The sequence below is a fragment of the Delphinapterus leucas genome, chromosome 2 (assembly GCF_059928025.1).
Source record: "Delphinapterus leucas isolate spDelLeu-1000000601 "Yukka" chromosome 2, BTC_Dleu_Yukka2, whole genome shotgun sequence".
Classification (NCBI taxonomy): Eukaryota; Metazoa; Chordata; class Mammalia; order Artiodactyla; family Monodontidae; genus Delphinapterus; species Delphinapterus leucas.
Genome location: NC_143130.1, coordinates 65,655,086 through 65,679,249, shown reverse-complemented (window position 1 = coordinate 65,679,249; position 24,164 = coordinate 65,655,086). Strand labels below are relative to the sequence as shown.

Here is a 24,164-nt window from a genome sequence, read left to right as displayed (position 1 = left end):
AAGGAGTGTGATGTAAGATTAGGCTGTAGAGAGGCAGGAACCAGATCCTGTAGCCCTTCTGAATGCTGTGGTAATGAATTTGGATTTTATATTAGCTGTAATAGGAAGCTGTTGAAAGATTAGGCAGAGAAGAAAGATGACCAAACTTGAGTTTTAAGATCACTTCACATTATTTTATACATAATTGTCAAAATGTGACTAAAAGTAAAAAAATAAGGTCCATATTTTATGCATAACAATTTCTAAAATGTGACTGGTGAACACCGAGGTCCTAGATTTTAGCAATTTGGGGGGAAATATTGTAAGCTTTTGAACTATGAATAGTTACTGTTTATTGAGGACCAAGTAATGAGGTGGGTGCTTTTACACATGTCTTCACAGAAATTTCCTTAAAAGGAAGCTATTATTTTTCCTATTTTATAGGGGAGAAAATTTTGGATACAGAGAGAAATTAACTAGCATAGCAGAGCTAGGATTCGAAACCATGTCTGCCTGACTGCATTTTACCAAAGTTTTTTTCCACTATGGCTGTTTTTGCGGGGGGAGGGCAAGAGGAGGAAGGCTGAAAATTGAAGAAAAGGAAAGCACTCTTACTATAATAAATGTTTATTGAATAAATTCACATATACTTCATTTTGAGGAGTGGTTGGGAAGGTAGATGCTGTAAATTAGAACAATCAAATGTTACCGATTAGGATATTATGATCGTGAAAAAGAATTTCTGATCCTGCTTTGATTAGAAGTTCACATTTGCTGTTTTTATGGTATATCTGTACCATAAAAGTTTTTCAAAACATATGTTTGTCACACAGTTAAAATCATCCATATAATATTAACTGCTAACCACTTATCTTACTTGAAATCCCCAGGAAAGGAGTTTTGCATGCTCAGTAGATTCAGTTTAGCGGAATTAGCTGTGTGAGGAGGAATTTGTGTGAGGCAGAGAGGGGAGCACTGATTGCTGTATAGCAAAACGGGGTAGAAAACATTTAACTCTAAAGTGTTGTTTGTTCTTCTTAATAGATAACATGAATGTATTTGGTTGAGCCCTTAGAATATTGAATTATTTGAACTTTCTGATTTTTAAATGTTTTAATTATAAATTGAGAACTAGAAGCAAGAGAGCCTGAGCTATATGGAGATACTGGACACCAAGAGCTCAGGAAGGATGAAATATAGGATTTAGAGACTGACTGGATGGGTTGGGATGATCAAAAGTAATGTTAAGGAGTAAAAGAAATATGAAGTCCTTCAACATTAGTCTCTTAGCTTCTAGTGAAGAGATAATTTTCCTAGGATGAATAACATTCTAAAGAATGCTTATATTTGTAGGTATTTAAAAATGTTTGCTTACCCTTCTGTTCTGTATTTCTGCTACTGTCAATAACTTTGAACCTCTTTGGGCAGTAAGACAGCTAGATATCATTTTATTTCTGCTAGTATTCATATACTATGTGGTGTTTTGTTGGTTTTTTTTTTTTTTTTTTTTACTCTGGGTACAGTAAAATTTAGAATAATTATTGGCCACATAATTAAAGTGTGCAGTGAGTGTTATGATTTGTTGATATTTGGGGGTGGGGGGATTCTAACTGAAATGAGTTCCCTGTGGATATTTTCCTTTCACAAGATGGAATTCTGTCAAGAAGTGTGAAATATTCTATCAAAAAGTGAGGAATAGTCTATCAAGAAGTGAGAGCTATTCCATTAAGAAGTGAGAAATTTGCAGAGAACTGAGAACGTAGAAGAGATCAGATAGAATCATTAAGCCTATTTCAGAATAATTTGTACAGTGACTCTGGTTGTAGTAAACTAAAATTAAGCAAACTTAAGTGGATAGGGAATCAGGACCCTGGTGAGAAGTACAGGACAGTTTTTATACAAAGTCAGCCAGGAAGTGAGTGTCTGATAACTCTTCTACTGTGACAAAGGAAAAGTGGTTAAAGACAATGGTGGTGGATCTTTTGAAAAATAAACCTCTGTCCTCAACAAAGGATTAATCACCACCAACAACAAAAATTTTTTTATCATAGAATAAAAAGATGACAAGAAGAATGCATAAGCAATTGTTCATATTTTTAAAAGTGAATAATACAGAAATCCATGGAGTAAAAAGCCTTCTGCCTGTACACTCTCCATGAGCAGCTCAATCCTGCTACTCTCCCCAGGAGAGAACTCTGTTGACTTTTCTTCCAGACTTTTCCCTCTATATTTACATTTAATTATATGCATACACACACACATATATATATATATACCTGTGTACATATATTTTAATGTAAGTGGGGTCATCTTATACACATTTTAAAACTTGAATGTTTTTTATTTAACAAATATATGTATTTTGACAATCATTCAATCTAAGTATATGAATATACCCCAGACTTTTCATATTGTCCCCTCCTATGTACACTAAATATAAAGATGAAAATAGCTTTATTTCTGCTTAAAGAAACAATACTATTTTTAATGTAAAATATTCAGACAATACCAAAGATGAAAGAAATAGTTAAAAAGCAACTGAAATCTCACCACGCTGAGATGATCCCCATTTTGGTGACTAGTTAAGCCTTTCCCTTTAGGTATTCACACAAGTGTAAACATACACCCATATCTACCACATACATGTTTATAATATTTATCAGTGGATTACATACAAGCTGATTTTTACCACAAAATTGTTTTACTCGTGCTTGGGGATTTTTATCCTCCCTCCCTGTCCCCCCATCCCCCACCAGTCCCCTCCCATCTTTCCCCTCCCAGTGACAGGTCGTAACAACCTGGTGTATACTTTCCTATGTTTCTCAGTGCTCCTACAATCATATGCATATGCCTGCATTGTTCATTTTTCACAGAACTCATTTCAGATCAATTGAAACGTAGCTTACTCGTTTTTTGCTTGCTAAATATTCTAAGGCAGGAATCAGTAAACTACAGCCAATAGATCAAATCCATCCTGCTGTTTTTGTAAATAAAGTTTTATTGGAACACAGTTTCACCCATTTTTCTGTTGAGTGGTGTGACCTTTTAAATTTTTTATCTGTTATATGTGATATATTTTCTTCCAATATGGTATTTTGCCATACAAGAGTTGTTTTGTTTTGTTTTGTTTTTTAATTTAAACACAGTGAGGTAAAGCAAATCTATCTTTTCTAGCTTTAAGGTTTCCTATTTTGATTTAAAAGGTTGCCTAACTCCAGGGTACTCTCTCCCTGTATTTCCCTAAAACTTTTATGACTTAATTTTTTCATAAGTCTGGAATGTATTTTTCTATATGTATATGAGTGGTGGTGTAGTGTGGTTAAGATCACAGACTCTGGTTCTGTGATTTACTATATACCTGTGAGACCTTGGACAAGTTAATTAACATTTCTGTGCTTCAGTTTCCTTCTTTAAAATGGAAATAATAATAGTACCTATCTCATAAGGTAGTAGTGAAGATTGTGTGGTTAGTATGTAAATAATGTTTAGAACAGTGCCTGATACACAGAAACACGTGTCTATTATTATATGTTGTGAGTAGATGTCCCAGTTTTCTCCTCTATGGATAACTAGTTGCCCTAGTAACATTTGTTGAGTAATTCATCCTTTTCCCAAAACGCTATCTCTACTGCATATTAAGTTTCCAAATATATATACTCTATTTTGGGGCTCTGTAGCTTGTTACGTGGCTCTGTTTCACCCTGTTTCAGAACATAGTGGCTTAATTACTGTAGCTTTATAAATATTGGTAACTGATGAGTGCAGTTACTTTACTTTGTTCTTCTAAATTATTTTGACTCTTCTTGGCTTTCTTTGCTCTTCTATATAATTTTTTTTTTAAAGCTCATCAAAATTAACGAAAACACTGCTTGTTAGTAAGTTTTATTATGCAAGAGAGTGATATTAATTGCCTAGTATTGGAATGGAACCTGGGGTCTCATTAATACTTTAAGCAGTGGAAGTTTTTAGAAGTTATCTGGTTGTATAATCTAAAGATTGATACCATCCACTGTGCTAGGTGGGCACTGAGAATATGGTGAATAAAAACACTGGAGAAAGATAGATTGTAACCCTGCAGTTCCCAAACTGTACCCTGAGATACCCCACAGCACCTCAGTGAACTTACAGGAATATTTCAGACTTTTTAGGGAAACATATCTGTTAGACACCATGTAAACTTCTAGGTCAAGGTAGTTCACAGTTCAACATTTAATTGTGCTGCTTTCATCTTGATGCTGCGATATCTTCTTGAAGTTGGGTTTTTGGTGGTCACTGTGATAAAAAGCAAGTATCATGCAGAAATGTGTGGAACAGGAAATGAGGATGGCAATATCCAATGGGATTTCAAGGTTTGAGAAGTTGTGCAAAGCCCAGTAGGTGCACACATCCCATAAGTAATTGTGATTACTGAAAGATGAAATTAAAATATTTTTCAGTTTATGTGTATTATTTTTTCAAACGGGTACTAACTTGTTAAGACACAAGTATTTATTCATTCATTTGAACCTAACAACCAGAACTCTTAGGCATTTCTTTTAGCCTAAGGAATTCATGAAAAAAATTACTGAACAAATAAGGGTACCAGGAACCAAGAAAATTTTGCGACTCTCTCTGCCTTAACAAGTTATTACAAACATTTAAAGATTAATACATTTGAAGTGCTATGTGGGTAGATTACTGTATGCCATGCCTGCTTGTAACAGGGCAAACTAATCTTGCCTGGGCTTTAGGGACAGATAGCTTTTCTGAGAAAGTGATCTTTAAGCTGAGCTTGAGGGAAGACTAGTTAATTGGAGAGGGGTGCCGGTGGGAATAGCTTGTGTGAAGAGGGCAGATGTTGTGTGAGACTGACAGGAGTGCAGCATGCTTTACTGGATGAAGGAAGAGCGATTCAAGGGGAGGGGCCTGGAGAGTAGGCAGAGGCCAATCACAGAGTGATGCGGCAAGCCAGTTAAGGAGTTTATTTAGATTTTTTTTTTAATAAAAAGTAGTGGCAAGCCTTTGAGAGATTTTAAGTGAAAGAATATCTTAGGTCACCCCCTGCTGAGAGAATAAAATAAAAGATGATAAATGTAAATATTTAAGCAATGCTATATTCTAAGTATACTGAATGGATGGATATTTTTTGGTAAAATTTTGAAGTGCCTTGATTTTTCAAAGGCATTTGTAAACTTTCATGAGTATAATTTTTTCTTAATTTTTTGAACACATATACTCTTTTGTTCAACTTGGTTGATATGACATAGGCTTTTTAAATGAAATAAAATCAAAATCGAACATTGAACTGTAAAATATATTGGTGTAATTTTTTTGTATTTTTTGTCAAGTGGCAAAGACTGTCCAAATTTTTAAATTAATTTTATTTATTAATATAGTTAATGACTATTTTAAATTGTTAATTTGCATAATTTAACTGCCAATCTAATATATCTCTGAGTTTAAATTTGGGTGGTGTAATGAAGACTTAATAGTTATACAGAAAAGGTATAAAGGTAATTTTTCTTATTTAACCATTTTTTACTGCCCTGAAGTTTATATTTTGATTTATTTTACTATAGTTCCAGTAAATTAATGCAGTATAAAAATTTTTATAGTAAGAAGAAGCAAATTACTGTAGGTTACTTCTGAAAAATTCCTAAAGCTCACTTTCAAGAGTTTTAGGACTTGAAGAATCAGTTTCATATTCATCAAATGGGGATTGAAACCCCTCGTGGTGTTTGGGAAAGGGTGCTTAGTCTATTTGGAATTTGTTTATCATTGTAAGTTTTGGAAAATGTTAAACCAAGTGAATATTATTTCCTTTCCTCTGCCAGTGTGTTTCATATTTATTTATAACTATTCTTTTATTAGGTAATAAAGAATTAGTGTCATACTTAAATTCATAATGTAAGTAACCTATAAATAAAGGGCTGTGTAGGTGTATATTTGAAAAAGTCTTGGTTTCATTTGTTCATATGAAGAAATCTGATTCCAACTCGAGTTGTTCACAAAGGAGTTGATCGGTAGTTCTCGTGAAAAAAAGAGGTAAAACTAAGTTGGAAAGCTTTCTCTGGCTGAGAATATAGGGTTTATAGCAAATGTTTTCTTTAAATTATGTTTTTTCCATGTTCAAAGAACTGGCTGAAGACTTAGAAAAATTAACCTGATCCCTCCAGTGGTCTTTACATCAAAATGAATTCTAGATGAAGATTAAATATAGGACATGAAACCACAAAAGTACTAGCACAAAACAAAGCTGAATTTTAAAAAATATTCTTGCGATAAAGGAAACCTTTTTAAATGTAACAGATTTACTTTTATGTAGTTAAAATATATTTTCTTATAACAAAAAATCATATCAAAGTAGAAAAAAGAACATTTACAAAACTTGATAGCTATGTCCAAAAATTGCTTTTAGTCAATAGGATGAATAATCCACTAGAAAAATGGACAAAGGGTGTGTATAGTGAATTTATGAAAGAAATACAGCTGGTAAACATAGAAGAGATACCGTATTAACAAAGAATCATTTCAATTTTCTACCTCCTTTACATTCTGTAGAAAATTTCACTTTGAATACCGTAATTTTAAATATTTCTAAATCCCATTTAGGGTTTGAAATAAAACTTTTACTAGATACTCATATCATCTAACAAGGTTGGATTATCTCTGCTAGCAGGGTCTTTTTTCCTAATGTTCTTCTAAATGGGTCAAATTTTGATTTTCTAATAATAAGTAGATTTTATTTATTATATATTCATAGTGAAATGACTGTATTTGTATCATACCTAAGGGGGAAACCACTTAAGAATAATTTTTGGACATGTTATATTTTCTTACAGCAGTAGTAGAGGAAAGTTTTGCTTAACTTTGTTCTTTTTCTTTATTATTTTTGCAGGATCCAGCATTCGGACATTCACTCCATTTTATTTTTTGGTGGAACCAGTGGATACCCTCTCAATTAGAGGCTCTTCTGGTATACTAAACTGTTCAGCATATTCTGAGCCTTCTCCAAAAATTGAATGGAAAAAAGATGGAACTTTTTTAAACTTAGTGTCAGACGATCGACGCCAGCTTCTCCCAGATGGATCTTTATTTATTAGCAATGTGGTGCATTCCAAACACAATAAACCTGATGAAGGTTATTATCAGTGTGTGGCCACTGTTGAGAGTCTTGGAACTATTGTCAGCAGAACAGCCAAGCTCACAGTAGCAGGTAAGTTTTGTTGAGTAATTTATTTGTATTTTCAAATTTTTTATAAAGGGTAAATCTTGATGAAAGCAGTATTATCTTAGAGTTTTCATTAAACTGGTTACAGCAAATACACTCATTTAACGAGTATCTATTGAGCATATACCAGGTGTATAGGATTATGCTAGGACTTGATCAGTGCTGTAGGGATTAAACTATAGCACTTTTCCACTTTCTAATGGTTTAGATGGCTTAAAGTTGCTATCAGAAGTACTGAGCTAGGTCTTTTTATCTTTTTAACTTGGAAATGGCAAAAGAAGTTGTGCAGGAAAATTGTCACTTTGATTGTGAACTTTTACCCTACCCGCATAACCATTTAGCATGATTTTGGAAAACTTGTAGTATAGTCAGTCTTGGTTCTTTATGCCTTAACCAAGGAAATGACATTTAATTGGATTATTTAAAAATCTGTAGGATACCATGCTCTGAAACGGGAGAGGCCACCGTAGTGGGGAGCCCGCTCACCGCAATGAAGAGTGGCCCACACTCACCGCAACTAGAGAAGGCCCACCAAAAATTAAAAATTAAAAAAAAAAACTGTAGGATATATATGTATATATATAAAGAGCAGAAGATTGTAAAGAGAAAAATTCACTCTCTTTTAGCGCATTCCTGTTTGAAAAATGTTGGAAAGTGTAAGAACAATTAAAGATCTAGAAAGATAAGCTGTGGTTCCTAAAGAGATCATACTGTTTGCAGTAGATACTATAGTCCTCAGATCAGTGTTTTTACACTTGAGAACCAGATGAAGTAAGTTTCTGTTAAGGGTCAGATTGTACAAAAATTGTTTTATCTTTAAGTCTCATATTTATTCTCACCTTGGTGAAATGCTAACATGTGAACAAAGAATATGACTGAGACAGTAGTTTCCCATCTTGTTCCCACTCTTGGATCATGGCTCCCCACCTCCTGCTCACTACAGGTTGTATTTGCTTGTTCATTCAGAGTGTGATGGCTCTTTTTCTCTTTGCAGCCAGATACTCAAAAGTTGAATTTGAGTGTGATGTACAGCCACTGTAATTATTTCATAATCACAGATTGAGGATGGAAAAATAAAAGGAGAAAAGAATCAGGCCTTTTGACAGTTTGCCTTTTCTCTTTTTTCTTTCTTCTCTTTCTTTCAAAAATCTTTTTGCCATACTTTCTCCAAAATGTTGATAAATAAGTTAGCATTATGACTGACTGCCCCTATAATGTCACCTAGGTCAGCTTTTGTTTATCATTCACGTTCTTAAGCTGGGCTTTTAATCTTAACTCCTTCCTCTCAGCTGTCCCCCACGTCCAATCACCAAATCCAGTGAATTCTGCTTCCTAATTCCTCTGTACTTGATCCACATGCTCCTTCCTGAGGCTTCTCCTGGTCATCCCTCATCACAACCTTGTAACTGTCTGCCACCTCATTTTTTCCCTCCTCCAACCCAGTCTCCACTCTGTGGTCAGAGCACTCTTTCTCACCCTTCAGTGGCTCTCCAGTAAACAACATCAAGTTAATGTCTAAACTCTTTAACAGGCCTGTTGCGTCCTTTCGTGAGCTGACCTCCACTTCTCCAGCTTCATTCCTAACACTCCGTTCTGCTTCTGTCCCTGCCCCCTACCACCATCACCACCCTCACCTCATTTTAGGCTCTGGCAGTACTGAATGTTTTCACTTCCCTTTCATCCTCTGCCTCTGGCCTTTGTTCACGGCTTCCTCACTGCCTATTAATCCTGTCCTCCACCTTTTCTTCTCTTTCTTCTCCTCTGCTAGGTTTGTTCATCATTCCTTTTAGCTTTCATATCCTTTAGGAAACATTTTTGACCTTATATCTAAGTAAATAGGCAATTTTAATACAAAACCCAAGTTCTTTTGCTGCAAACAACATTCTGTAGGAGATTTGTTTAACCTGCTCTTGGCCTGGGTATCAGGAGGAAATAATATCTAAGCTAAGACATGAGTAGAAGTTCTTCTGAATAGTTGCATAGTATCCATTGTATTTGTATATATTGTGATTTATCTAAAAATTCCCTTTTTGATGAATAGTTAATGGATAAAAATTGTTTGATCTTATAGACAGTAGTATAGTGAACAAACTTGCAAATCTTTATTTCTATAGAATAGAATAGGACTGGAGATGGGGGGAATGAGGGCATGAAGAGGGTGGGAAAGGGGTGGGTACAAGGAACGGGAATGACTGCAAGTGAATACAAAGTTTCTTTGGGGGATGGTGAAAATGTTCTAAAATTAGATGATAGTGATGGTTGCACAACTCTGCATATACTAAAGACCATTGAATTGTGCACTTTAAATGGTAGCCTTTATCATATAAATTGTACCTCAGTAAAACTATTTTTAAAAAAATGCTGCCAAAAAAAATACGCTCCTGCTAAATTGCCATTCTGAAAAACTATTGGTTAGAGTTCTTTGTTTGCAAGCAATAGAAACTGACTCCGGCTAAGTCAGACAAGAAGGGGAATTTTTGAAAGCACACTAAGTAGATAGCTCATAGAATTAAATGTGACAGGTCTTTTTCTCTGGGCTGTCTCATATCTCCACAGCAGAAATTTTTCTTTTACTGCCTGGGCAGTCCCCTGGCTGTGGGTGTTTTGTGCCCAAAGGTGGGGTAACTGGGTAGTCTAAATACAAACACTGTTAATCCCTTCTTGTCAATCCCATGCCTCACTCCCACTCTCTCTCTTTTCTCCTGCAATTCTCCAAAGACAGCAGGACAAACTGGCCTCCTACTTGTGAGCAAAAGAAGCTGCAGCATTTTCTGCCTTGATATGTCAGTTACTAGCTCCTCCATCTGCTTTCCCTATCCAGAAACTTTTTGAAATCTCTTGTCTGCCAACTTCCCATATGTTGTTGTGGGTTTATATTTTAAAAAATTACTCATTTTCATGAGAGCACAGGAGGGAGAATATTTTGACTTTTTAAAAATAGAACTAGTTCTTGGTTTTATTTGATTCCTTTTTTCCTCTACTTTATTAGTTTCTTTGTTAATCTTTGTTAATTCTTGCTTCTAATTTTCCGATTTCTGAAAAGTAGATATTTGGTTAATTTTATCTTTATTTCTTTCCTTCAAAAATCCCCTTGAAATAAAAAAATAAGAAAAAATTTGTAGCAGAGCTAGACAGCCTGTGTGTCATTTCCATATAGACTAATTGACTATCATAGAACTAGAAAACCTGGAATTATGTTTCTCATTATTTAATGTTTGCTAGTCTTTGAAGAAACATTTTGTTGTGTTCTGAGCATATAAGAGTCACTTAAAATTTTTTTTTAATTTTTATACAATCTTTAAAGGTTACTTGCCGTTTACAGTTATTATAAAATTATTGGCTATCTTCTTCATGTTGTGCAATACATCATTGAGCCTATCTTATACCCAATAGCTTGTACCTTCCACTCCCCCTCCCCTGTGTCCCCACCCTACTTTCCCCCACGTAACCACTAGTCTTTTCTGTATATCTGCTCTTTTTTTTTTTAAGAAAAAAAGATAATTTAGATTTTATTATAAGAAGTTCTGCTCATCTAAGGCACCTTTAGAAATGAATAGTCAGCCCACAGATTGGGGAAAATATTCACAGTATATGCTTAAAAAAGAACTCATGGCTGCAATATATTTTTAATAACTACTACAAACCAACAATAAAAAGAAAAACAACCCTTTTTTTTTTTTTTTTTTTTGTGGTACGCGGGCCTCTCACTGTTATGGCCTCTCCTGTTGCGGATCACAGGCTCCGGACGCGCAGGCTCAGCGGCCATGGCTCACGGGCCCAGCCGCTCCGCGGCATGTGGAATCTTCCTGGACCGGGGTCACGAACCCGTGTCCCCTGCATCGGCAGGCGGACTCTCAATCACTGCACCACCAGGGAAGCCCCAACCCTATTTTTTAATGGGCAAAAGACTTGAACAGACATTTAATAAGAGAAAATGTAGGTGTAGGTGATATCACATGTAAAGATGCTCAAAATCATTAATCATTAGGAAAATGCAAATTAAAACCACAATGGGGTACCATTTCACACCTGTTAGAGTGGCTAAAAGTCAAAAAGTATGCCAGTACCAAATGAGGATGTGGAGCAGTTGATCCTTGTATATCTGCTCTTAACCATTACGTTCTGTGGCATCTGCAAAGTATTTATGACTACATTTTTTTGGTTAATATTCTATTTTGAAATAATTTTAAATTTGTGGAATTGTCATAAGAATGAAACCAAGAAATCTCATATATTCTTCAATCAGATTACCCGATTGTTAACATTTTACCACATCTGCTTATCACCTAATATGCACATACCCACATAAAATTTTTTCTTAACCATTAAGAGTAAGTTGCATATGTTACCCCAACCTAAATACTTCTGTGTGTATTTCCTAAAAACAAGGACCTCTTCCTAAGTAAACATCCATCAATATTAGGAAATTAACCTTAATAAAATACTATCATTTAATCCATAGATACAATTCATATTTCATTGGTTGTCTCAATAATGTTCTTAGTAGCAGAAAAAACAAAAGCAGAAACTCTGCCCCATCATCCCCCTTCTTTTCTGGTCCAGGGTTACAAGTTTTACTTAGTAGTTCTCTCCTTAGATTCTTACGATCTCAAACCATTCTTCAGTTTATCCTTGTCTCATTTCAGATTTTCTAATTTTCCTCCATGAATAGATTCAGATTTTGCATTTTGGGGAGAAATATCACAGAAGTGATGCTGTATTATTAGCGCATCATGCCAGGAAGCATGTGGTGTTTTGTTCCATTACTGGTGATGTTAACTTTTATTACTTGGTTAAGATTGTCAGTACTATGTTTCTCTACTCTAAAGTTAATAAATATTTTGTACCTTTATTAATTAGTAATAAGTATTTTGGGAAGAAGTAATTTGATACTCCATAAATATCCTATTCTTCATCCAACTTTCACTTACTAGTTTTAGCATCCATTCTTGATTCTTCCTGCATTAATGTTCATTATCCCAGATCTAGCCAGAGAAAACTCCTTTTGATCTGACTTCTGTGTCCTTTTGATATGTCCCTGTTATCCTTTAGATACTTCCTTACTTTCTCTCACAAGATTTTCCAGACTCATATTGTTCTTTCCCTACTCCAGTCCTAGAATCAGCCATTTCTCCAAGCTGCATGTGGAGAATAGTATTTAGAAATCATGATTAGGTCACCATATGTACACATTGCTACTGAAGTGACATTGATTCTGGGCTCTCTGGACAGAGTTAGTATGCGTGTGTGTGTGTATCTGTAATAACTGTATATGAAATGTATATATATTTTACGCATATACATTTATATCCAGATATACATCTATCTATATACATCTATAGTTTTATAAAACTTAAGTTTACACTGATACCTCTGTTCTAGTGCAATACCATGGGATTTATTCTACCCTTCTGCTTTTAATATTTGTACCTTGCTTCTTCAACTGTGAGGAATCTGACTTCAGTTATTCCTAGTACATTTATTTACTTGATCTGTATCCCTGTATGTAGCCAATATCCTGACCCATGGACCTTCTTGACCCTGGTTCCACTACACATGTGGCCACACAGGCTGACTTGCTCCTGGTTCCTATGACTACATTTTAAAGTAATATTTAACTACTTTTTATTTTCTCATTTTCTTTATTGTCTAGGTCTTCCAAGATTTTCCAGCCAACCAGAACCTTCTTCGGTTTATGTTGGGAACAGTGCAATTCTGAATTGTGAAGTTAATGCAGATTTGGTCCCATTTGTGAGGTGGGAACAGAACAGACAGCCTCTTCTTCTGGATGATAGACTTACCAAACTTCCAAGTGGAACCCTAGTTATCAGCAATGCAACTGAAGGAGATGGGGGACTCTATCGCTGCATAGTTGAAAGTGGTGGGCCACCAAAGTATAGTGATGAAGTTGAATTAAAAGTTCTTCCAGGTATTAGTTTATTATCAGCACTGACGGTTTTATGTTTATTAATGGATAAAAATTGTTGTTAGAATTTTTTTAATAAACACTGTTACAGGTGTGGAGTGAGATATTAATGTCAGCATAAAGAGTTTCAGTTTCTTACAGGGAGACAAAAGAAGAAAACATACCAGACAGATTTTTAGCAAATGTGTTGGTCAGTAAAAATTTACCAAGCAGTAAAGTATGTTCAGTATCTGTGGTGTTCTTCGTGGCCAAAGAAACATTAGCTCTGTGTCTTTTGTCAAACCTCTATCTTCTGCTCTCTCCCCCAATAGCATACTTTTTATAGTTCTCTTACCTCCCTGTAATAGGGTTGTTTTTATAGTTAAGTCTTTTTACTTGTAAGAATCAGAGACTCACTCAGGCTGGTTCATATAAGGGATGGGCAGAGTAGTAACTGTTAGTACAGCATCTCTAGAGACACTGGTGAGCAAGAGTTCTTGGATCTTTGTGATGCTCCCCCATTTTAATGAACGCTCCTCTTTCTGTCTTTCCTTCTCTTTGTGGGTTCTCATTCTTTCTGCCCTTACTGGCTTTCCTCATAATCTGTTTTGTGCATCTTTTCTCAGCTCTGTAACTTCTGCTTTCTCGTGATGTTCTCTCACTTGTGGCTCATCATAGTCCCTCTACCCTCTTGGTGTTTCATGACCTTTCAGCTTCTGTTCCCACTGCTACATGCCTGATTCTTTCCATATTTCTCATTTCAAATCTGAGTTGGACCATCCCTACATTGTTTGGACAGTTTTTGTATATAACCATTTTGTAGGCATGTTTTTAGCCTATGGATTGGCTTGCAAAGGGAGGCCAATGTTATCCAATGTTATGAGCAGCCACTCTTGAGAGTATTCCTGATGGGCCTTGAACTGATTTTTTAAAATGCAGTTTCTTCCTTTGTCATCGTCGTTCTTGCTCTTGTCATTCCTATCCCAGTGTATTCTCAGCTCAGCAGCCACAGTTATCTTTTAAGATGTTTATTAGATCATGTCACATCTTTGCGTAAAACCTCCTAATGGTTTCCCATCTCAGAGCAAATGTTAAAAGTCCTTGGCCTGTAAGGTTTTGTATAACCTTAATGCCACCTCCCTCCCCCATCTCTCTTCTTACATCTCATACCCTTCTCTCCCTCACTCTGTGATTGTTGCCACCTTATGTTTTTAGAACACTCCAAACATGCTCTTGCTTTAGGGTCTTTCTACTTGCCATTTTCTCTGCCTGGAATCCTCTTCCCTCAGATATCTCTGCCTGACTCACTGTCTTACCTCTCTGCTCAAATATCACTTTATCAGTGAAGCTTTCTTTGACCACTGTTTAAAACAACAGTCTTCCATTTGTGCCCCAGCGCTTTCTCCTTCCCCCTTCATTTTACTTGAGAACATATCACCAGATGACATACCATGTCTTTTATTTGTTGTCTCTCTCCCCTTATTAGTATGTAAGCTCAACTAGGGCAGGGAATTTTATCTGCTGCCAAGAATGGTAACTGGCACATAGAAGCCAATAAATATTTGTTCAGATTTGTTTGTTTTGATCAAAATTTGATTAATTCTAGGTAAATAGTTCAAGGTGAAAGAGAACTATTGCTATATAGCGATGTCTTCCTGCCTACTTCCTGACTTGCTTTTATGTGACAGAGGGCATATTTGATAGCAGACAGAGGTCATATTTTTTTCTCTAAATCTGTGGTAGCAGTCAAGCAAATCCTAAAACCAGATTCAAGTAAATAAGATTCTTGGTGTCAAAAGGATGAGCCACCATGAAATATCTGAAACAAAAAGTACAGAATGTTTTGTTTACTTAACGGAGAGCTATGCTTGTAAAGCATAGTCGTCTTGAATAATGCAAACTGCTAATCTCCTATAAAATTTTTGGGAAGACATTGTTCTTGGTGTGTTGGTTAGGAGGCTGGGATGGGTTGATGTCAGTAATAGAAGCATGTTTTATGGTTGGTTACAGAGATGAGAGCAGTGTCAGCCTTAGAAGCAAGGGATTCCACCACTGAATGGCTGACTTTTAAAGGCATTGGTTAAACTCATTGGTTGGCTTTCAAAGGCATGTTCACTGAAGCGAGTTGTACTGAACTATTAGACAGTGTCTACTTGTTACCATAGCTACAGAACTGTCATCGATTGGTTACATAACTTTAAGGCCAGCTCTGGTGGTTGTTACCATGGCTATAGAACATCTTTTTCTAAGAGTATGGGGATAAGAGTCACATCTCTTTGCCTGAGAACAGTCTTTTTTCTCAAAACTTAACATTAGAAATAGCACCCCCATCTAGTAGAGAACCCTATCTTCTACCCCACGAGTATGGCCTTTTCATATGCTCATAAGAGGGCAGCTGTATGAAGTGAATACACGTATAGTGGTAGCCTGTTAGTTGCACCATTATAAAATCAAAGGTTTGACAGTCTAACTGAGAAAGTCAAAGCGATGAAGATCAAAGATTTTCAGAAGTAACACACAGGTGTAGGGAAGGAAAAGAAACCACTTATGGTATCCCTGTGAGTGGGGAGGATACTGCTAAGGGTCCTGAGCTTGATCAGTCTTTTTTCTATTTGTACCACTCATGAAGCATTTACTTTATGTTACCTTTTAAAATGAAGGGGATTCATGTCAGATCTCACTCAGATGACCAGTAAGCACATTGAAAGCAGGAGCTATAACTTATACATCTTTAAGGCCCCCAGAGAGCCTAGCACAAAGTTTTGCACATGGAAGTTATTAAGAAATGTTTGCTAATTTAAATGGAATTTTCTTGTCACTTTTGCTTAAACTATTTTGTGTATAAAGCCACACAGACTGAATAGGAATTTGCCATTCTTTATCATTAAAGTGGTAAAGTGCTTTCTTAATTATTGTCTTTTGTTTAATTTTTTTTTTTTAGATCCTGAGGTTGCATCAAACTTGGTATTTTTGAAACAACCTTCTTCCTTAGTCAGAGTCATTGGTCAGAGTGCAGTGTTACCATGTGTTGCTTCAGGACTTCCTACTCCAACCATTAGATGGATGAAAAATGAGGAAGCGCTTGACACAGAAAGGTAAAAATGTCTGCCTAAAAGCCTTTTCAGCCTTAGTGTGAGACTTGGTCTGATCTTATTTGGGACTCTTGATTAATTTTAAAACGATTATATCTTTCATTTTTATTTAACTATTATCATGATGCTCATTTATCATTCTTGAAATATGTTTATATTGCTGTATATGATTAGGCTGTTTAAAGAAAAAAATGCTTTTAAGATATTAAGGGATAATTATTCCATTGTTTTTTTCTGAGCTGCAGTACACTTAAATTCAGGCCTTAGGACCTCCTTCCCTAAATTGTTGCAAGAGTTTCTGATCCTGACTACCTGAGACGTCTCACTTACTCTCATATGCATTTTGTCGATAGTAGTTTTTTCCTTTACTTAAACAATAAAAGAAAATGTATTCCTCATTCTTTTGTTTTTGCCTTTTAAAATCATACCAGCTTCCTTGTATGATCACAAATTTTTCATCTTACACACCAGCCTTTTCTGTTGACATCAGCCACCTGTCATCTCTCCCAACCCCCCTCCTTACTTCCTTAGGTAATGGATACTTTTCTCAGTTGTATTTTGGTAAGAGAACTGAGGTGGTGGTGGTGGTGGTAGTTAGGTATGTTTTGTTTACAAAACAAAGTCATTTTGTGCATTGTAGGATGTTTAGTAACATCCCTGGCCTTTGCCCATGAGATGCAATAGCACTCCCAAGCTGTGACAACCAGAAATGTTTCTAGATATTGCCAGATGTCTCTTGGGGAACAAAATTGTCCCCAGTTGAGAACCAATGTCCTAGAGCAGTGCTTTCCAATAGAAGTGTGATGTAAGCCACATATATAATATTAAAATTTCTAGTATACACACACTACTAAATATACTAATTTATGCAGTGTACAGGTGAAAGGGAAATTTAGTTCTACCAAAACAGTGAAGTTTGTGTTTAATGCTGCTTCAACTTTTACATTTAAATAAAAATAAAATAATTCTGTTCCTGAGTCAGTCTGGCCACATTTCAAGTGTCAGTAGCCACATGTGGCTAGTGGCTATTGATTTGGACAGAGCAAGTATAGAGCTTCGCAGTTGAGTAATTCAAAGTAAGCAGATAATCTTAATTTGTGTCGTTCAGTAAACAAGACATGGAAAGGGATATCTGACTAGTCAGCTTGGTGATCAATCTTTACTGATCAGTGGGGATGCTAGAATACAATCAGATTGTTCCTCGCATGCTCCATTAGCAAAACTGATAGTATCATCTTCAGGATCATCTGATTTCTTGCTGAACACCTATGCAGTCACCAACTTCTGCCTGTATTTTACTTCCTTTCTTCCCCACTCTTTTTCCCAGCTAAATATTATGCAAAGAATTTCTAAGACTTCAAGGGAATTATTTTAAACTTATGCTACCTGAAACATAAGGAACCTTAAAATAGGGGATACAAATTTCAAGCTCTTAGAGTAGAAATTTTAATTGGCTGCATGTTAGAACAAAGTATCAGGAATGGGAAAGCTGAGCTAGGTTATTTTTAAAACTTTTATATTTCATAATCATAGAAGTACATTCTGAAGATAAATAATGATATAAGAGTTTGATTTCTTAAGTAAGAAATAAAAGTGAGAATTTCTGTGGTTCTCATTTGTTTATACAGTAATTATTCAACAAATATTTATTGAATGCTGATTACGTTAGGCCCTATTCTAGCAGGGAATAGAGTAGTGAACCAAATAGAGGTTTTTGCTCTCACGGAGCTTGTATTCCAGTGCTGAAGAGTCAGGCAATAATCATATGAACATATGAAATTTTAGTTTATGATAAGTGCTATGAAGAAAATTGAGGCAAATTTAGTAATTTCCTAGTAATATTACTTTGAATTTTAAGGATAAATAGGAGACATAAGATTGAGTAGACTGTTTCCAACCTTGAGTTCTGTAGGCTTCTGAATACTTGCGTTATATGGTAGAAAAGTCTGAGAAGCATTGCTTTGCTATATCACTGTCTCAGGAAGCTTCAGAAGAATATAAGAGCAGGACAGTGTTGGTGTTGTTCACATTGATGTTTCCAGACCCTGGCACAGTGCTTGGCCTATAATTGGGTAAGGATAGTGGTGACCAATATATTTTGGTTGAATATCTGAATGTAGTATAGGAAAATGTAAGTAGATGAATGGAACACAAGAGTGCTTCAGGTTAGACGCAGGTAATTACTCAAAATATCTCTGTTTCTCCTAGGGCCTTATGAGATATATAGATGGACCTTAGTTAATAAATTGTTTAGACTTCAAATTAGAAAGAAATTTAGAAATTGAAAGAAAAAAGTGGCTAGAAATCCAGGTAGTAACTGGGCTAGGTCTAGTAAAAAAAATCTTAAATTATTGGACATCCTTCTCTATCGTTAATTTTAAGACCTCTTTGAAAATGAATATTTTAAAACATTTCCATGGCTTTTATAAGTGTCTTAAGAATTGATATATTTACTTAATCTTTTGATCAGATTTGTTCCGATTCAAACCAAACATAGGTATTGAAGTGGAGGTGGTGGTGGAAATGTATCCCATTCATTGAGTAGTTTTATTTGAAAGGGGGAGAATTTAGAAAATACAGATGCCAAAGTGCAAGGTGACTGACAGCAAAATGTAATTTAGTAATTAATGTTATGTTTTAGTGGAATGATAGATTAGAACCCAGCTGCAAAAGAACAGGTTATAGTTATAAAGATGCTTAATGTTATTACAATTGACAATAGAAGAAAAATTAGAGTATTTAAAAAACAAGTAGAGGACTTCCATTTCTGGGAAGATTGAGTAGTATTTTTCTGTATTCTTCCTGCTAATTACAACTAAAAACTCTAGCCATTATATGTAAAACAAACATAAGAAGACTCTGAAAGATGGAGAGAGGAAGATTGACTGGCTAGGGGCTTTTAGACCAAAGGAACACCATGATGGTGTGTTCCCTGGTTTTTGTTTTTGCCTCATATGTCCCAGCTTGCGCTGAAGAAGCTGATAACTTGGAAACACCACTAGGCATAAAAAGAAAAGCTCTACCAAAAGTGTGCTCTCTCTAGCCAAAAGACCAGGAAAGAGGCAGCCTGGCAAGATAAAAACTGTTAGACTATAATCACTCCTACTCCAGCCATACACCACATAAGAAACTGTGGCCCCATCCTCTCCCATGCCAGCAAAGGCCAAGTGGGAGGCCTAGACTTCCACCCTCACCAGGTTGTAATGAGGTCTCCCATCCTCCCTGCTATATGGTGTCAGAGGCTAAGTAGAGAGCCAAGATTTTCATCCCAACTGGGAAGTATTGAGGCCCCCACCCCTGCTGTATCAGTGGAGACACACGGGGAGCCTGGACTTTTATCCCACCTGGCAATAAGAGACACTCCTTCCCAACTTCCCTTTTCCACTGGAGTGGTATCAGAGGAGGCCTGTGGAGAGTCAGGACTTTGAGCACCATGTAGCATTGACACCCTCTCTTCATGGTATCATTGGATGCCATGTGGGGAACAGTAATGAGTTACTGTTACTGCACCCAGCCAGGGGGGCAGTATCAGTGGAAGCCTGGTGAGGAGCCAGAACTCCCAACCCTGCTAAGTGGTAAAGAGGAGTCCCTACTTCCCCCTCAGGTATCAGTGGAGACTGAGTGTAGAACCTGGACTTATACCTCCACCTGACATAATGAGGTGGCACCTCCCCTTTCCTCTGGGTGTCAGAAGAAGCCAGCTGAAAACAAAAGGTTTAGTAAGATCCAGAGTCTTATAATATGATGCCCCAAATATCCAGATTTCAGTTGAAAATCACCCATTCATACCAAGAACAAGGAAAATCTCAAAAGAGAAAAGACAGTCAATTGATGCCAACACTGAGATGACAGGTCTTTGAATTACCTGACAGAGATTTTTAAAGCACCCTTAGGGTAGGTTTATTCCTAGGTATATTATTCTTTTTGTTGCAGTGATAAATGAGAGTGTTTCCTTAATTTCTCTTTCTGATTTTTCATTGTTAGTGTATAGGAATGCAACAGATTTCTGTGCATTAATTTTGTATCCTGCTACATTCATTGATTAGCTCTAGTAGTTTTCTGGTGGCATCTTTAGGATTTTCTATGTATAGTATCATGTCATCTGCAAACACTGACAGTCTTACTTCTTTTCCAATTTGGATTTCTTTTATCTCTTTTTCTTCTCTGATTGCTGTGGCTAAAACTTCCAAAACTATGTCGAATAATAGTGGTGAGAGTGGGCACCCTTGTATTGTTCCTGATCTTAGAGGAGGCAAAAGACCTGTATGCAGAAAACTATAAGACACTGATGAAAGAAATCAAAGATGATACAAACAGATGGAAAGATATACCATGTTCTTGGATTGGAAGAATCAACATTGTGAAAATGACTATACTACCCAAAACAATCTACAGATTCATTGCAATCCCTATCAAATTACTGATGGCATTTTTCACAGAACTAGAACAAAAAATTTTACAATTCGTATGGAAACACAAAAGACCACGGATAGTCAAAGCAATGTTGAGAAAGAAAAATGGAGCTGGAGGAATCAGACTCCCTGACTTCAGACTGTACTACAAAGCTACAGTAATCAAGACAGTATGGTACTGGCACAAAAACAGAAATATAGATCAGTGGAACAAGCTCGAAAACCCAGAGACAAACCCACACACATATGGTCACCTTATCTTTGACAAAGGAGGCAAGAATATACAATAGAGAAATGGCAGCCTCTTCCATAAGTGGTGCTGGGAAAACTGGACAGCTACATGTAAGAGAATGAAATTAGAACACTTCCTAACACCATACACAAAAATAAACTCAAAATGGATTAAAGACCGAAATGTACGGCCAGACACTATCAAACTCTTAGAGGAAATTGTAGGCAGAACACTCTTTGACATAAACCACAGCAAGATCTTTTTTGACCCACTTCCTAGAGTAACGGAAATAAAAACAAAAACAAATGGGACTTAATAAAATTTAAAAGCTTTTGCACAGCAAAGGAAACCATAAACAAGACAAAAAGACAACCCTCAGAATGGGAGAAGATATTGCAAATGAAACAACAAAGGATTAATCTCCAAAACGTACAAGCAGCTCATGCAGCTCAGTATCACAGAAACAACCCAATCCAAAAATGGGCAGAAGACCTAAATGAACATTTCTCCAAAGTAGACATACAGGTTGCCAACAAACACATGAAAAGATGCTAAACATCAATAATCATTAGAGAAATGCAAATCAAAACTACAATGAGGTATCACCTCACACCGGTCAGAATGGCCATCATCAAAAAATCTGCAAACAGTAAACGCTGGATAGGGTGCAGAGAAAAGGGAACCCTCTTGCACTGTTGGTGGGAATGTAAATTGATACAGCCACTATGGAGAACAGTATGGAGGTTCCTTAAAAAACTAAAAATAGAACTACCATATGACCGAGCGATCCCACTACTGGGCATATACCATAATTCAAAGAATTACGTGTACCACAGTGTTCATTGCAGCACTGTTTACAATAGCCAGGATATGGAAGCATGTCCATCGACAGATGAATTGATAAAGATGATGTGGAACATATATACAATGGAATATTACTCAGCCATAAAAAGGAACGAAATTGAATTATTTGTAATGAGGTGGGTGGACCTAGAGTCTGTCATACAGAGTGAAGTAAGTCAGGAAGATAAAACCAAATACTGTATGCTAACGCACATATATGGAATCTTAAAAAACGGTATTGGTGAACCTAGTTGCAGGGCAGGAATAAAGATGCAGATGTAGAAACGGACTTGAGGACCTGGGATGGGGGGGCAGGGGGGAAGCTGGGATGAACTGAGAGAGTAGCATTGACATATATACACTATCAAATGTGAAATGGATGGCTAGTGGGAAGCTGCTGCATAGCACAGGGAGATCAGCTTGATGCTTTGTGATGATCTAGAGGGGTGTGATAGGGAGGGTGGGAGGGAGGCTCAAGGGAGGGGGTTATGGGGATATATGTATACATAATAGCTGATTCACTTTGTTGTACAACAGAAACTAACACAACATTGTAAAGCATTTATACTCCAACAAAGATATATTTTAAAAAGATTTTTAACACAGTCATCATTAAAATGCTTCAACAGGGAATTATGAACACACATGAAACAAATGGAAAAATAGAGTATCTCAGCAGATAAATAGAAAGTCTCTTCAAAAAGAAAGAGAAGACTTAAAGGAGAACTAAATGGAAAATTTTGAACAAAGACAATAACCAAAATAAAGAAAAACTCAATAGATGAGCTCAGCAAGAGACTGATGGGACAGAGGAAAGAATCAGTGAACTGGAAAAAAAAGGGAGAAGACACAAATGATCGGTATTAGGACTGAACCAGGAATGCCACTACAGACCCTGGCAAACATCAAAAGGATAATAAGGGAATACTATACACAACTATACATCATGTAAGTTTGATGACTTAGACAAACCATATCCTCTAAAACACAAACTACCACATCTAACCCAATGTGAAATAGATAAATTGAGTAACCCTCTTACTCTTAAGTAGATTAAATTTGTAATTTTAACCCCCCCCCAAAAGTCTGCAAGTCCAGATAGTTTTATTGGAGAATTCTACCAGTGTTTAAAGAATTAAAACCAATTCTACACAATCTTTCCAGAAAATAGAAGAGAAGGAATTGAAGCTATTATTACCCTGTTAACAAAACCAGAGAAAGATAGTACAAAAAGGGAACACAACAGACTAGTATCCCCCGCGAATATGAACATAAAAATTCTTAACAAAATATTAGCAAATAGAATTCAGCAATAAATAAAAAGTTATATGTTCTATAAGTGTGGTTTGTTCCAGGGATGCAAGGCTGACTTAGTATCCCCGAATTAATCAGTACAATCCACCAGCATTAAAGAAAAAAAAGAAAAACCTAAACCTGATCAGATTAATCAGTGGAGAAAAAGCTGCTGACAAAATTCAACACCCATTCATTATGTTAAAAAAAAAAACCTTTAGAAGAATAACTTCAGAGCATCTACAGAAACCTACAACTAACATTATACTTAATGGCAAACAACAGTACTTCCCCATCAAGATGAGGAACCAGTTAAGGAAGTTCACCATCACAGTGCTAGAAGTTCTAGCCAGTTCAATAAGACAAAAAAAAGGTATATAGATCAGAAAGGAAGGCATATAACAGTCCCTATATGCAGATATGTTTATGTAGAAAATCCTAAGGAATCCACAAAACTTACAACCAAGAAGTGAGTTCAATAATGTCACAAGATACAAGGTAAACATAAAAATCAGTTGTATTTCTGTATTCTAGCAATGAACATGTGAACACAAATTGCAAATACAGTAGCATTTGCAGTCACTCACATCTTAAGTGTAAATTAACAAAACTTGTTAAATTTGCATACTAAAAACTATAAAATGCTAATGAAAGAAATCAAAGAAGAGCTAAATAAATGGAGAGACATACCATGTCCATGGATTAGAAGACTCAGCATAGTAAAAACGTCAGTTCTCTTCAAATTTATATACAGGTTAACTCAATTCTTGTCAAAATCCCAATAAGATTTTTTGTAAATATAGATAAAATTATTCTAAAATTTATATGGAAAAGCAAAGGAACTAGAGTAGTTAAAACAGTTTTTTTTTTAAGTGGGAAGAATCAGCCTATTTGATTTTAAGACTTACTATGTATCTACAATAAAAAAAGACTATGTAGTGTTGATGGAAAGATAGACCGATATATCAGTGGGATAAAATAGAGAATCCAGATATAGAGCCATACAAAAATTCCCAACTAATTTTTGACAAAGATGCAAAAGCAATTCAGTGGAGGAAAAGTAGCCTTGTCAACAAATCCTACTGGAATAACTGGACACCCATCCATAGACAAAAACCTGAACTTCAAGCTGAGTCTCATACGTTATGTAAAAAATTAACTCAGAATAGATCATGGACCTAAATGTAAAATATGCAAC

General features: G+C 36.0%; 1 protein-coding gene across 17 annotated transcripts in view; it reads left to right on the top strand.

The window, feature by feature from the left end:
- The window catches only part of NEO1 (neogenin 1), a 240,638-nt gene that overhangs the window by 62,921 nt on the left and 153,553 nt on the right, over window positions 1-24,164 (top strand). For all 17 annotated transcript variants that reach the window (XM_089907038.1, XM_089907036.1, XM_089907025.1 and 14 more), the window contains 3 exons: window positions 6,857-7,174; window positions 12,843-13,118; window positions 16,036-16,189. In XM_089907038.1, coding sequence (XP_089763164.1) covers window positions 6,857-7,174; window positions 12,843-13,118; window positions 16,036-16,189 — 748 coding nt within the window. The remainder of the gene's footprint in view (window positions 1-6,856; window positions 7,175-12,842; window positions 13,119-16,035; window positions 16,190-24,164) is intronic.